The sequence below is a fragment of the Mus musculus genome, chromosome 17 (assembly GCF_000001635.26).
Source record: "Mus musculus strain C57BL/6J chromosome 17, GRCm38.p6 C57BL/6J".
Taxonomy (NCBI): domain Eukaryota; kingdom Metazoa; phylum Chordata; class Mammalia; order Rodentia; family Muridae; genus Mus; species Mus musculus.
Window position 1 is genome coordinate 26175143 of NC_000083.6, and position 13390 is coordinate 26188532.

Here is a 13390-nt window from a genome sequence, read left to right on the forward strand (position 1 = left end):
AGTGTTAGAGTAAGCTTTTGCTCATTACCTGTGATCAGAGCAAGTCTTCTGGGTTTGGTTGGTTGGTTGGTTGGTTGGTTGGTTTTTGGTTTTTCAAGACAGGGTTTCTCTGTGTAGCTCTGTGTAGCTCTGGAACTCACTCTGTAGACCAGGCTGGCCTCGAACTCAGAAATCTACCTGCCTTTGCCTCCCAAGTGCTGGGATTAAAGGCATGTGCCACCACTGCCCAGCTCAGAGCAAGTCTTCTGATTACCACTAGATGGCTCTTAATTCATGACTGTGTAGGGTCCTCAAAGGGGTTCTTGGGCCAGCTCAGCAGTTCTGCCCTGTTTTAAAATTTAATTTTTTTTTTAAATGTATTTTGGCCAGACATAGTAGCCCATACCTTTAATTCCAGCACGTGGAAGACAGAGGCAGGTGGATCTCTGAGTTCAAGGCCAGCCTGGTCTATACAGTGAGTTTTGGGACAGTTAAAGCTACATAGTAAGACTCTGTCTCAAATGCATACATACATACATTTTGTTGTTGTTCTGCATGCATGTATTTGTACCATGGATGTCTGGTGCCCTGGAGGGCAGATCAGAATGTCATATCTTCGGGACTTAGAGTTATACATAACCACTGTGTAGATGCTGGGTCCTCTGGAAGAGCTCTTAAGCCACAGGGCTGACTCCACAGCCCCCTAAATTTTTTAAAAATGTGTTGTATTGTGAGTGTAAAAAAGAGTACATAGGTGCAAGTGTGTGCCATAGCACATGTGAATGTCAGATGGCAACTATAGGGGTTTGGTTCTCTGCTGTCCCATGTAGTTTCCAGGTATTGAATTTCGGTCATCAAGCCTTTTGTGCTCCAAAGGGCCTCTGCCCACTTGCTGACACTGAATCTGGAGGTCCTGATTCAGCAAAACTAGCTGACCTGTGAGCACCAGAGACTTTTCAACACTAGGATTATAGGCATATACTACCATGCCCAGTTTTGTTTTGTTTTTTAAGTAGATGCTGGGATGTAAGCACTTCACATCTAAGCCATCTTATCTTCCCCAGATAAGTGGATCTAAACCACTGTTAAGTATATGTGCAGTTATTGGTTTTTGTTTTCACTGATGCGAGTAAACATTTCTTAGAGGAATTAGTAAGTAGCAGAACAATGGGTCAAATAGTCTGGTTATAGTCATTTCATTCCTGTATTCTAATCTCGATGCCTCATTCCTCACAAAAAAAATCTGTTTAAGCAAATGCAACAGTATTCTGAAGACAAAACTATTAGCAGTTTGCCAAATATAATGGCTTAATTATAAAGGAGGAGAATATCCCTTAAATATTTTAGACAGACCTCATATATTGAATGACACTGATACCAATAGGAGCCAGTTTCTAATTACCCATTATATAAAGTCTTAGGACTAGAAGGAATAGTTTTCAAAGTAGTTACTATAGCTGTGTATCTTAGGGTTTTCCTACTGTAAACAGACACCATGAAAAGGCAAGTCTTATAAAGGACAAAATTAATTGGTGCTGGCTTACCTGTTCAGAGATTTAGTCCATTATCAAGGTGGGAGCATGGCAGCAATTAGGCAGATGTGGTGCAGGCAGAGCTCTCAGAAGAGTACTACATCTTCATCTGAAGGCTGCTAGTAGAAGACTGACTTCCAGGTATCTAGGGTAAGGGTCTTAATCCCATGCCCACAGTGATACACCCACTCCAACAGGGCCACACTTTCTAATAGTGCTACTCCCTGGGCGGAACATACATAAACCATCACATTCCACTCCCTGACCCCCCATAGGCTTGTTCAGGCACATGAGGCTATGGGGCCATACCTAGACATACTATAATGCAAACAAAATACATTTAGTCCAGCTTCCAAAGTTCAAGGTCTCTTCTCAGATTCATCCAATTACTTAACTATAATTCCCAAAGCAAGACAGGAAACCAGCTGAAGAAACTTCCAAACTCTGCATCTTCATGTCAAAGTAGTCTTTATATCTCCAATTCATTTTTTATCTCTGTTGACTGCAACAAACTTCTTTCTCCTGGGCTGGTTGCACTTCCTGTTAGCAGCTTTCCTCAGCAAATAGCCCATGGCTCTGGCATCTCGAACATCTTGGGGTCTCCAAGACAACTTCAGTTTTACAGCTTCTTGTTTCAGTGTCTGAGATCCACACATGATCTTTTGGGCTTCTTCAGCTCTTCCCTCTGTGTCAGTCTAAGCCCAGGTTGATCCACTCCACTGTTGCTGCTGTTCTTGGTGATCATCCCATGACACTGGCATCTCAAATGTGCTGGGGTCTTCTGCTGCAACTAGGCTTCACCAATAGCCTCTCATAGGCTCTCTTCATGGTACCAAGCCTCATCCTTTGCATGACCCCTTTAGTCCTGGCCCATCAAGTGCAACTGAGGCTGCACCTTCACCAATGGCCTTTTACAGTGCCAAGTCTCAGCTGCTCTTCATGACCCCTTCATGGCACCTTCATGTCTTCAAAACCAGTACCACCTGGGTGACTCTTACACATTACCAAGTCCAACTGCAGCATGAGGTACAACACTGGCTATCTCTGGAACACAGCTTCATTGTGCTCTCAGCTAACACTTCCCAGAAGATTTTACCTCAGTGATACTGGTGTGTCTCTCTCTCTCTCTTTCTCTCTCTCTCTCTTTCTTTAAGATTTATTTATTGGTATATGTAAGTACACTGTAGCTGTCTTCAGACACACCAGAAGAGGGCATCAGATTTTATTATGGATGTTTGTGAGCCACCATGTGGTTGCTGGAATTTGAACTCAGGACCTTCAGAAGAGCAGTCACTGCTCTTAACTTCTGAGCCATCTCGCCAGCCTCACTGGTTTCTTCTTTCTTAATCACCACTGATTTCTTAGCTCTAACTAACCAGAATCAGTTATCCCATTAATGCCTTTTATTCTTGACTCTAAAGCCAAAGCCATGTGGCCAAAGCTGCCAAGTTCTGCTGCTGGCCAGGACTGGAGCATGTCCCCCTTGTTATATTACATCATCACGAGCTTTCTGTTTTCCAACACCTTCACTTGTCTAAGCTTGACTGTCCTGGATCTTGCTCTGTAGACTGACTTTGAACTCAAAGATCTGCATGACTGTCTCTTGGGATTAAAAGTGTATACCATCACGCCTGGTCTTGAGGTTTTCTTCACCTAGAACTTGCTCTGACCCAGGCTGGCCTTGAGCTCAGAGATCCTCCTGGCTTTATCTCCTGAGATTAAAGATGTGTACCACCATGCCTGGATCTAAACTTAGCTGGGTAGAATCTTGCCCCAAAGTCCCACTCTCATAATCTGCTATCTCATAGAACACAGGAGTTGGCTCCATTTCACTTCCTGGTGCCCTTTAATTCTCGAACCCTATATTTTACATTTTTCCTTTCTAAGCTTGCTATGCTTGTTCAAAATGCTCTTCATGAGACTTAGCCAGAGAACAAAGTCTCTGCTGGACTTTTTTGAGACTTCCTTTGTCAATGCAATTAATATGAATCTCTTTACCTTAGCCTCAGGAAGATTCTTCAGACAGTTGCAAAAAGTACCCACATTCTTTACAAAAATACCACAAAAACAGTCTCTAAGCCACATACTGAAATTCTTTTCCTATGAAACCTCTTGGGCTAGGGCTGCACAGTTCAGATAACTCCCAGCAATTAAGTCTTGCCTACTCCTACTAGGATGACTCATTAAGCCCCACTTAACACATTCCATGGCTTTCCAACACCCCAAATTCACATTCCTCCAAACAAAAGCATGGTCAGGCCTATCACAGCAATTCCCCACTCCTGGTACCAACTTCTGTTTTAGGGTATTACTGCTGTGAACAGACACTATGACCAAGGCAACTTTTCTGGTTTTTTTTTTCGAGACAAGGTTTCTCTATGTAACCCTGGCTGTCCTGGAACTCACTCTGTAGACCAGGCTGGCCTCGAACTCAGAAATCCACCTGCCTCTGCCTCCTGAGTGCTGGGATTAAAGGCATGTGCCACCATGCCCGGCTAAAATTTATTTATTATTATACATAAGTATACTGTAGCTGACTTCAGACACACCAGAAGAGGGTGTCAGGTCACATTACAGGTAGTTGTGAGCCATCATGTGGTTGCTGGGATTTGAACTCAGGACCTTTGGAAGAGCAGTCATTGTTCTTTACCCGCTGAGCCATCTCGCCAGGCCCTCAATTCTTTTTAAGTAGCATATTTTCCAAGCAACAATAATCAAGAATGTAAGCCTATTAAAGAGTGATTTTTGCTGTTGTTCATTGCTGGGTCTAAAAATTTGCCTGGCTAATAGTGAGGGGCCTAATAATACCTGTTAAATGAATAAATTCCACACTGATTTTGCTAAGGTATTTGTTAACAGGCATTATTAAAAAAAATATATATATATATATACATATATATGTATATATGTATGTGTGTGTATATATATATATGCATATATATATACACACACGCACATACATACATACATACATACATACATATGGTTTGGCTATATTCATATTGATTCATAATTAAGTCAGTATTAAAAACAAATATTTGAGGGGCTGGAGAGATGGCTCAGCAGTTAAGAACACTGACTGCTCTTCCAGAGGTCCTGAGTTCAATTCCCTGCAACCACATGGTGGTTCACAACCATCTGTAATGGGGTCTGATGCCCTCTTCTGGTGTGTCTGAAGACAGCCTACAGTGTGCTCATATGCATAAAGTAAATAAATCTTTAAAAAAAAAATTCAAAAAACAAGTTTGAGCTAGGTGGTAGTGGTACATGCCTTTAATCCCAGATCTTAGGAAGCAGAGGCAGGCGGACCTTTCCCCCCCTTTCCCCATTTCTCCCTTCTCTTCTCTTCTCTTCTCTTCTCTTCTCTTCTCTTCTCTTCTCTTCTCTTCTCTTCTCTTCTCTTCTCTTCTTTTTGGTTTTCTGAGACAGGGTTTCTCTGTGTAGCTCTGACTTCTGGAACTCACTCTGTAGACCAGGCTGGCCTTGAACTCAGAAATCCGCCTGCCTCTGCCTCCCAATTGCTGGGTTAAAAGCATGTGCCATCATGCCCACTATGTGTCATTTTTGTGGCTGGTTCTTCTCTTCTGCCTACCCTTTCCCATTCTTCCAACACTTGACTTTTAAAAATAGATTGTGCCCAACCAGATTTCCACACAGAAAAACCCTGTCTTTAAAAACAAAACAAAACAAAGCAAACAAGAAGCATGACATCTTCTGCAGCTCAGAAGTCAGTTTGGCTAGTGCCATGTGGCACATATTAGGGTGTTCCATTTTTCTACTACAATAACCATGTGGTAATAATATGAGGGTAGCCTCTGTCTCTTTGGGTTTTGTTTTATCTGAAGAATGTCTATTTCATTGTCTTTTAATTAGTTAATTTTGAGATAGGATCTTAAAAGCCCTTGCTGGCTTGCAACTCACTGTGTAGACCAGGCCAGCCTCCACTTTGGAATCCACTGCCTCTACCACCCTATTGCTGGGATTAAAGACCTGTGCCACCACACTTAGCTTTGTTTCAGTTTTGACCCTTTAAACATTGGCATTTCCAGCAACAATTTTTTGAAGTTTCTGGAGTTCTTTGTGGCTTCTCACTTAAAAAGTGTTTGCCAGCTCCATCAAAAGAAGACAACAAGTTGCAACACCTGGAATCAATGAAACTCAACCTCCAGCCTCCTTAAGAAAACATTTACCCAAGTGGAGAAAGTTAAAGTTCATGTAAATGGCTTTTGTTTTAGGGGTAAGAGAGTTTCATGTCAACAAGGCTGTCTCCTGCCTTCCAGGGGCGTCTGCCGCTCTCCTCAGTTAATGCAGCGCTGAGCTTAGACACACACCTTCATGCATGCTAGGCAAGCGTTCTGTCAACTGAGCTATGGCCACATACCCAAGCTTAGGCAATTTTTCTTTGACAATCTGTTCATCTTGGATTTTATTGGGAGACTTAAGAATTTGGGATACAAAATTCTCATCTATATTTGAACAAACATCTGAGGCAAAGAAATGAAATGGTGGGTCTGACCATATCTGGTGGGTAGCTCACGTGTTTCCCACATTGAAGTCACCGTTGGATTACACGAGTGTTCAAGGTCTTTCCTAGTATGTCACATATCCTTAGATGTAGATTTTGAGGACAAGCCTAAGCCCCAAATGCTGGGGATTTTAAAGTGTTGAATCTAAGTATAGAAGAAACAGGTTTCAGCTATTGGATTTAGGCCACCTACTATCCTGAGTGCCTGGGAAGCCAAGTCACAGGAATTTTAAATTCCCATTCCTCAACACTCTGTTCCCTTTATGTTTATAAAAGGAAAACACTGTAATACTACCTTCTTGCCTGGGCACACCAACTGCCTGGGCAGGTTGCTGGGGGCAACCATCCCTTGATTGGGGCTCTGTCTTTTACTGCTGCCAAGAGTAATATTGTTGAGGTTCCACTGTCTTTGATGGCTTCCCACCTTCTCCAGGGCAGGGTATACAGACCACATCCCTTAAGTGCCCTGTGGAATCTTTCATTAATAAGATAATTTAAAAACACATCCCATTCAGCATTGATTATAGTCCTCCTATCTGCCTGTTTTCATGTCACTAGAGAGCTATAGTGAGAGCACCCAGCACTTTCATTAGTCAGCCTGTCTTTTTATTATTTCTAGAGCAGCTAACACCATGGATTTCTAACACTATGGGATGGAGGCTAGGCAGTTTTAAGTTAGATATAGCATCTGTCTTGAATGAGCAAAAAACTGCTTGGCCTTAGTCCTTGGGTTTATAGCTTCTGAAGGCTCTTTCTAGTTTGCTTTACATGTTTGTCTCACTCTTCTAACAGGCTCTCAGTGACCTGGATTCAAGCCCTAGAATCCACTTGCTTGAAGTCTGACCTCCACATGTGCTGTAGCACATGTACTTACTCATATACGTGCACAAACTACATGATTTTGTGTGTGTGTGTGTGTGTGTGTGTGAGAGAGAGAGAGAGAGAGAGAGAAATTCTTGTAGTGTGAAAATCATTCTTAACTACAAAGTTTGAGATTTTGTAGACTCAGAGATCCATAACAAAAGGGCAGCTGATCTTTGCTGAAATGATCAGTGAATAGTAGGTAGAGGAGCATTCCGTGGTTGAGTTCTTGGGCTTTGTTAGCATATATGAGTTGTGTGCGTATGTCATGTAGTACATGTAAGTGTATCTGTCTCTGTGTATATGTAGTTCCATGTCTCCATGCACATGGGTTGCTACAATGTGGATATCATTGCTATCAGTAGTGACCATGGGCTGCTAACTATATGATGCTCTGCTGTATACCTTGTTTTCTGCTTGAGCTAATGGCTACATCTTTTGTCTATGCAGGGATGGAATCCCCCCATACAGGATCCGTAAGCAGCACCGAAGGGAGATGCAGGAGAGTATCCAAGTCAATGGGCGGGTACCTCTACCTCACATTCCTGTAAGTACCATATATTCAATAGTACCTTGCCTTTTTTCCTGGTGCCTAGCTATCTGGTTTCTACCATGGCACCAGTAGGAGATGCACCTAGTAGGCTTCCTAGGACTACGGGTTATCTCTGGGCTTAGCAGACAATCTGAGTGATGTTGGGGTGAGAGATAGCCATCCCAGTAGATAATATAGGATTTAAGAAGTAAGGGTTGAAGGGTTTAAGAAATGGGTGCCTTTTCTGCTGAGCAGTGGGTACTGCCATGTAAACATCTTAGGTCAGAAGCTGCCCCAGCTTTGCCCCTTGGGTGATAATAGTAGCTTCTCCTGAGTCTGGACTATAAGGCTTGTTGACTGTATGTTTGAGCAAGCATGCATAGCACTTACCACTGGTGACACAGAACAGTCATTCCTTCTTCTGGCACATAGACTTGGGACAGAAAGACTTCTAGAGAGCTTGGCAGTGTCCTCTACCCATGACTCCTTCTCTGCATATTGTTTACAGAGCCTGTGTTCTTTTTTTTTTTTTTTTTTTTTGGTTTTTTGAGACAAGGTTTCTCTGTATAATCCTGGCTGTCCTGGAACTCACTTTGTAGACCAGGCTAGCCACGAACTCAGAAATCTGCCTGCCTCTGCCTCTGCCTCCCGAGTGCTGGGATTAAAGGCGTGGGCCACCATGCCCGGAATAATTTCTTAGTTAGAATCTTTCAGCTCTTTGACTGCATCTTCAGTTTTAGGAAATAGACATTTGTCGTTAGAAGATGATGTTTGTTCTGTGTATCATGAATTTTTTTGTCTCCTGTCACTGTGACAGAGCTGAGAGTTCCACCCTCCTGAGTATAGTCCCACCCTGCTTAAACTCAGCCGTACCTCAGGACCAGGCACTGCTCCATTATTTCGTTTGAAGAGGTGTAAGCCTGGGGAGTGCATGGCTGTTCCAGGAGCACAAGTTCCCCTAGGAGCTTCTAGTGACCAGTGCTGTGCTGACTCATCTTGATCCTATGTTCCCAGTGCTGTTTGCACTGAGCTGTTCCCTGCCTGTGTCATGAATGTTTCTCTGTGACGAGCTGGGAGTATTCAGTGTAGAGCATGCTGGCGAAGGCTTTGGCCATCACCTGTTTGGGTGTCTGTGCACATGAACACTCGGTGCCACAGCCTGTGCATTACCAGGACCCTGCCCAGGCCTCCAGGAATGTAATTATGAATGGCTAGGGAGCAGCCTACATCTTCAAGTCAGTGCTCAGGTCAGTGAAAGAGAAGAGGGGTCAGTAAGAATGCTAGTGTCCCAGTAAAAGGGAACAGTAAACAACTGCTTTCAAAAAGCTTTAAGTAGGGCTGGAGAGATGGCTCAGAGATTAAGAGTATTGGTTATTCTTCCAGAGGTCCTGAGTTCAATTCTCATCAACCTCATGGTGGCTCACAACCATCTATAATGGGATCTAATATCTTCTTCTGGCACACAGATAAAGCACTCATACTTAAAATAAATATATAGAACTTTAAAAAAAGTAAGTTGCAGTTTCCCTGTCACTCACTAGCAGGCTGTTACTGTGCTGCTCAGTAAGAAATGCTCTATCTGCTGACTGCTGTATTTCTCCACAGCGCACTTACCGAATGCCAAAGGAGATCCGGGTAGAGCCACAGAAATTTGCTGAAGAGCTTATTCACCGTCTAGAGGCTGTCCAGCGCACTCGAGAGGCTGAAGAAAAGTTGGAGGAACGGCTGAAGCGTGTACGCATGGTGAGTGAACTGTGTGCTAGGGTCATGTTCCGGCCACTGTTTCCATGGCTCACAAGCCCTCCATGTAGGGAAGCTTCCGTTCTGAGGTGCTCTGTTCAGCCTGCTGTCACTGATCTCCTCTGGCCTGCCTTCCTTCCTTCGTCTTCTACACCTTGTTCTGGCTCTTTTACCACTAACTGAGCTTAGTGCTTACCTCTAGCAATCCCTTTTCCCAGCAGGAGATGCCTGGGAGGAAGCTCCCAAGATTCCCAACATTTGAAGAAGACAGGAACTGACAAAATGCCTAGCCTTGGCAAGTAGCAGGAACTGAGCTGTGGGGGCCCTGCTGTGAAAGCTGGGCAGGTGCAGGTCCTTTCTTGTTCACGTAGGGGACACTATAGACTGCAGTGCCTATAGTGGCCCCCTTGGAGCTCATTTTGGTTCATTGAGAAACTACTGCTTTTTGTTTGTTGGGTTTGTTGTTGTTTTGAGACAGGGTTTCTCTGTGTAGCCCTGGCTGTCCTGGAACTCACTCTGTAGACTAGGCTGGCCTCGAACTTAGATACCTAGCTGTTTCTGTCTCCCAAGAGCTGGGATTAAAGGATGTGCTGCCACCACCTGGCTGAGAAACCAGTGTGTGTGTGTGTGTGTGTGTGTGTGTGTGTGTGTGTGTGTGTGTGTGTGTGTGTGTGTGTGTGTGTATTTTTTTTTTCCTTCCCAGTGCTGCTGTGGTAAGACTTTCTTTATGGAGGCCATAATCCTCATATGTGTGTCCTTTACTCCAATCCCTGTGTAGCCCAAGGTAGCCTCTTACAGCAACATTCCTCGTTTTCGTCTCCTAGAGGTTGGCCTGGATAAGATGAAGCATTTTTATTTATATGAGTTTCCATACTCAAAGCTCAGTGTTCTTCTGTGGAGTTATTTCTCCATTGCTCACCTAATGTTTTTATTTACTTGACACGTGGAACCCAGCCCTATTCAAACTTGAAACCTATTCCAGGTTCACTATTTCCCTCTCAGGCTCCCTAGAGGCAGGGTTCATGGTGCCGTGCCAGCTATAATCTTCACAAACCAGAGGCCGAGATTAAAAAACAGGCAGGGGCTAGAGAGATGGCTCAGCAGTTCAGAGTATTTATTCTCTTGCAGAGAACTAGATTTGGTTCTCAGAACACACATGGTGGCTCACAAACATTTGACACTTTTTTCTGATCTCTGCCGGAACCGAGTATACACATACATGAAGCCAAAATACTCTTACACATAAAATAAATAAAAATTTATTGTTAAAAAATTTTCAATTTTTATTTAAAAAATAAAAAACTTTCTAAGGAGTTTATGTGAAAATATTCTCTTAAATTGTTTTGTCACTGAGACAGCGGCATTCTCTTGTGTCCCTTTTTTGTAACAGGAGAGATGTTGTTAGACTGCCAGGCAGCCTTTCCTGTGTTGGAATGGCTACCTACCCACTAGTCATTATGAGATGGCTGACATGCAGCATTATCCAACGGTGCAGTACTGGTAGGCTACAGTGAAACATCATGTTGTGGACCTAATGTAATCTTGAATTGCATAGGGCACGCACCCCATATGTGCACCCAGGCATCTGCTGGGCAGTGAAATTATGCAGACTGAAGCCAACTGTTTTATGTGCCACATGGTTTTAGCATTCTGATAGATTATATTCATAAGTAAATAAAATGGGAGCTGTGTTGACATGAAACACTGAACCTTTTTCTTTTCTTTTAAAAAGAATTATTTAATGCACATGAGTACGTTATAGCTGTCTTCAGACACACCAGAAGAGGGCATTGGATCCCATTACAGATGGTTGTGAGCCAACTTGTGGTTGCTAGGAATTGAACTCAGGACCTCTGGAAGAGCAGTCAGTGCTCTTAACAGCTGAGCCATCTCTCCATCCCTGAACCTTTTTTAAGTGCTAAGTCCTAACTTATTTGGACCCAAATGAGGGTGGGCTATGGATGTCGTGGGTGTCTGTCAACAGCCTCCTTAAGGAACCCTGCTTATTCTAGGGCTGGCACACACATCCTGCTCAGTTCCCCTGGACAGCAGCTCCTGGTTAGTTCAAGGCAGAGGTCAACAGGTGTCAGTGATTTTCTGATGTCTGAGCCTTAGAACTCCCTCAGCTCTGTGGAGTGCCAAATGGAATGGCCCAGTCCCTAGTAGCAAGGATGGCAACAGGCCTGAAGTAGTGTCCTAAGAGCTAACACCACAGGTGAGAATGGTGCTATTATTGTTTTGACTTAACAGAGAACACTAAAATGAAAAGCTTTTGAGTGATTCTTTTATATCAGCTTAGGAAATAATCTGTGGCCAGAGGTCCTCTAGGCTGATGGGCTGACATGTATGCTCTGGCCTTTATTTTTGTGCCACCATCCTGTCCTGAGCTGTCTCCTGTTGAGTAGGTGGCCATATAACCACAGACATAGAATTTTGCAGCTTGCATGCTGTCCTGGAACTCATTTTGTCCACCATGCTGGCCTCAAACTCAGAGATCCACCTGCTTCTGTCTCCTGAGGGCTGGGATTAAAGGCAGACACCACCACTATCCTGCTATAATTACCCATTTTTATTTTTATCCAAAACCTGAGAAAATAAAACTTGTGAACAGGTCTGAAGACATGGCCTAGAGTTCAGATCCTTTGCCCATGGAGCAGGCTAGGGGTTCCTATAGGCCGATAGCCCCAGCTGGGAGGGATGAGGGATAGAGAGAGCGGCTTACTGGGCTTTTCTGGGTTCCAACCTATCTGAGAAAACAAGTCCCAGGCCAGCAAGAGACCCAATTCCAAGGAATTAGTGGAAAGTGACAGAAGAGGAGGCCTGATGCTCTCTTTGCTCTGCCCATGTGCTAGGTAAGATGCCTTACAAATTACAGGTCAGAGCTGAGCAGTGGTAACACAGGTCTTTAATCTCAGCACTCAAGAAGCAGAAGCAGGGGGGTCACAATAGCCAGGGCTATACAAAGAAACCTTGTCTTGAAAAACAAAATAAAAATTCCAGGTTAAGCCTAAGGTAGCATGATGCACTCCCACCTGTCATTGCCTGCATGCATACATGTACATATACATATATACAAAGCGAGTGCATGTATACGTGTGCACACACACTGGGGCGGGGGTCTTAACTTTAAGGAAAAAAAAATAAAGCCAGGCAGGAGCTAGAGCTTTTTCCAGGATAGCTAGAGCTACATAAAGAATCCTTGTCCAGAAAAAAAAAAAAAAAAAACAAAGAGAGAGAGAGAGAAAAAAAGGGAAAAATAAAAGAGAAAGAACACGGTATCCAGGAGTCAACACCTCTCCTTGACCTGACCTCTTTGACTTGACTCTCAGACTGTGGTTCACTTCCAGGTCTGTCCTTATTCTTGTTCTGACAGTACTGCTGTTTCTCCACAGGAGGAAGAAGGGGAGGATGGTGAAATGCCTTCTGGCCCCATGGCAAGTCACAAGCTGCCTTCTGTCCCAGCTTGGCACCATTTCCCACCCCGCTATGTGGATATGGGCTGCTCTGGACTGCGGGATGCCCATGAGGAGAATCCTGAGAGCATCCTGGATGAGCACGTGCAAAGGGTCATGAGGACACCTGGCTGCCAGTCACCTGGCCCAGGCCACCGCTCTCCTGACAGTGGGCATGTGGCTAAGACTGCAGTGCTAGGGGGTACAGCCTCCGGGCATGGGAAGCATGTTCCTAAGTTAGGGTTGAAGCTGGATACAGCTGGCCTGCACCATCATAGACATGTCCACCACCATGTTCACCATAATTCAGCTAGACCTAAGGAGCAAATGGAGGCTGAAGTTGCCCGCAGGGTCCAGAGCAGCTTCTCGTGGGGCCCAGAAACACATGGTCATGCCAAGCCCCGGAGCTATTCCGAGAACGCAGGCACCACCCTCAGTGCTGGGGATTTGGCCTTTGGGTGAGTCTTGATCCAGCCTTCTTAATGTTTCCAGTGTGTCCTTGTATCCAAGTCATGGTTCATCGAGTCCGTGGTCCTGTGGTGACTTAATCCAGTCAAAGTCAGACAATACCCGGGCCAGGGGCCAGTCAGACTCCAGGCCTTGCTATGACTGGATGAGGAGGGGCGCACTTTGGGTTTTTCTTGGGCTCTGGTCAGCATGGCTCTCCTACCATAGTAAAACAGACCACAGACAGCTGACCTTCACAGAGGCCTCAGCCTTCACAGTGGGTTGAAGGACTTCTTGTTGAGCTTGAGGGTTCAGGAAGTAG

At 44.4% G+C, this 13390-nt stretch overlaps 1 protein-coding gene across 6 annotated transcripts in view; it reads left to right on the forward strand.

Moving 5' to 3' along the window:
* Axin1 (axin 1) overlaps positions 1-13390 on the forward strand; it is a 64595-nt gene that overhangs the window by 43926 nt on the left and 7279 nt on the right. For all 6 annotated transcript variants that reach the window (XM_006523515.4, XM_030249451.1, XM_030249452.1 and 3 more), the window contains 3 exons: positions 7348-7444; positions 9035-9172; positions 12562-13079. In XM_006523515.4, the coding sequence (XP_006523578.1) occupies positions 7348-7444; positions 9035-9172; positions 12562-13079 (753 nt within the window). The remainder of the gene's footprint in view (positions 1-7347; positions 7445-9034; positions 9173-12561; positions 13080-13390) is intronic.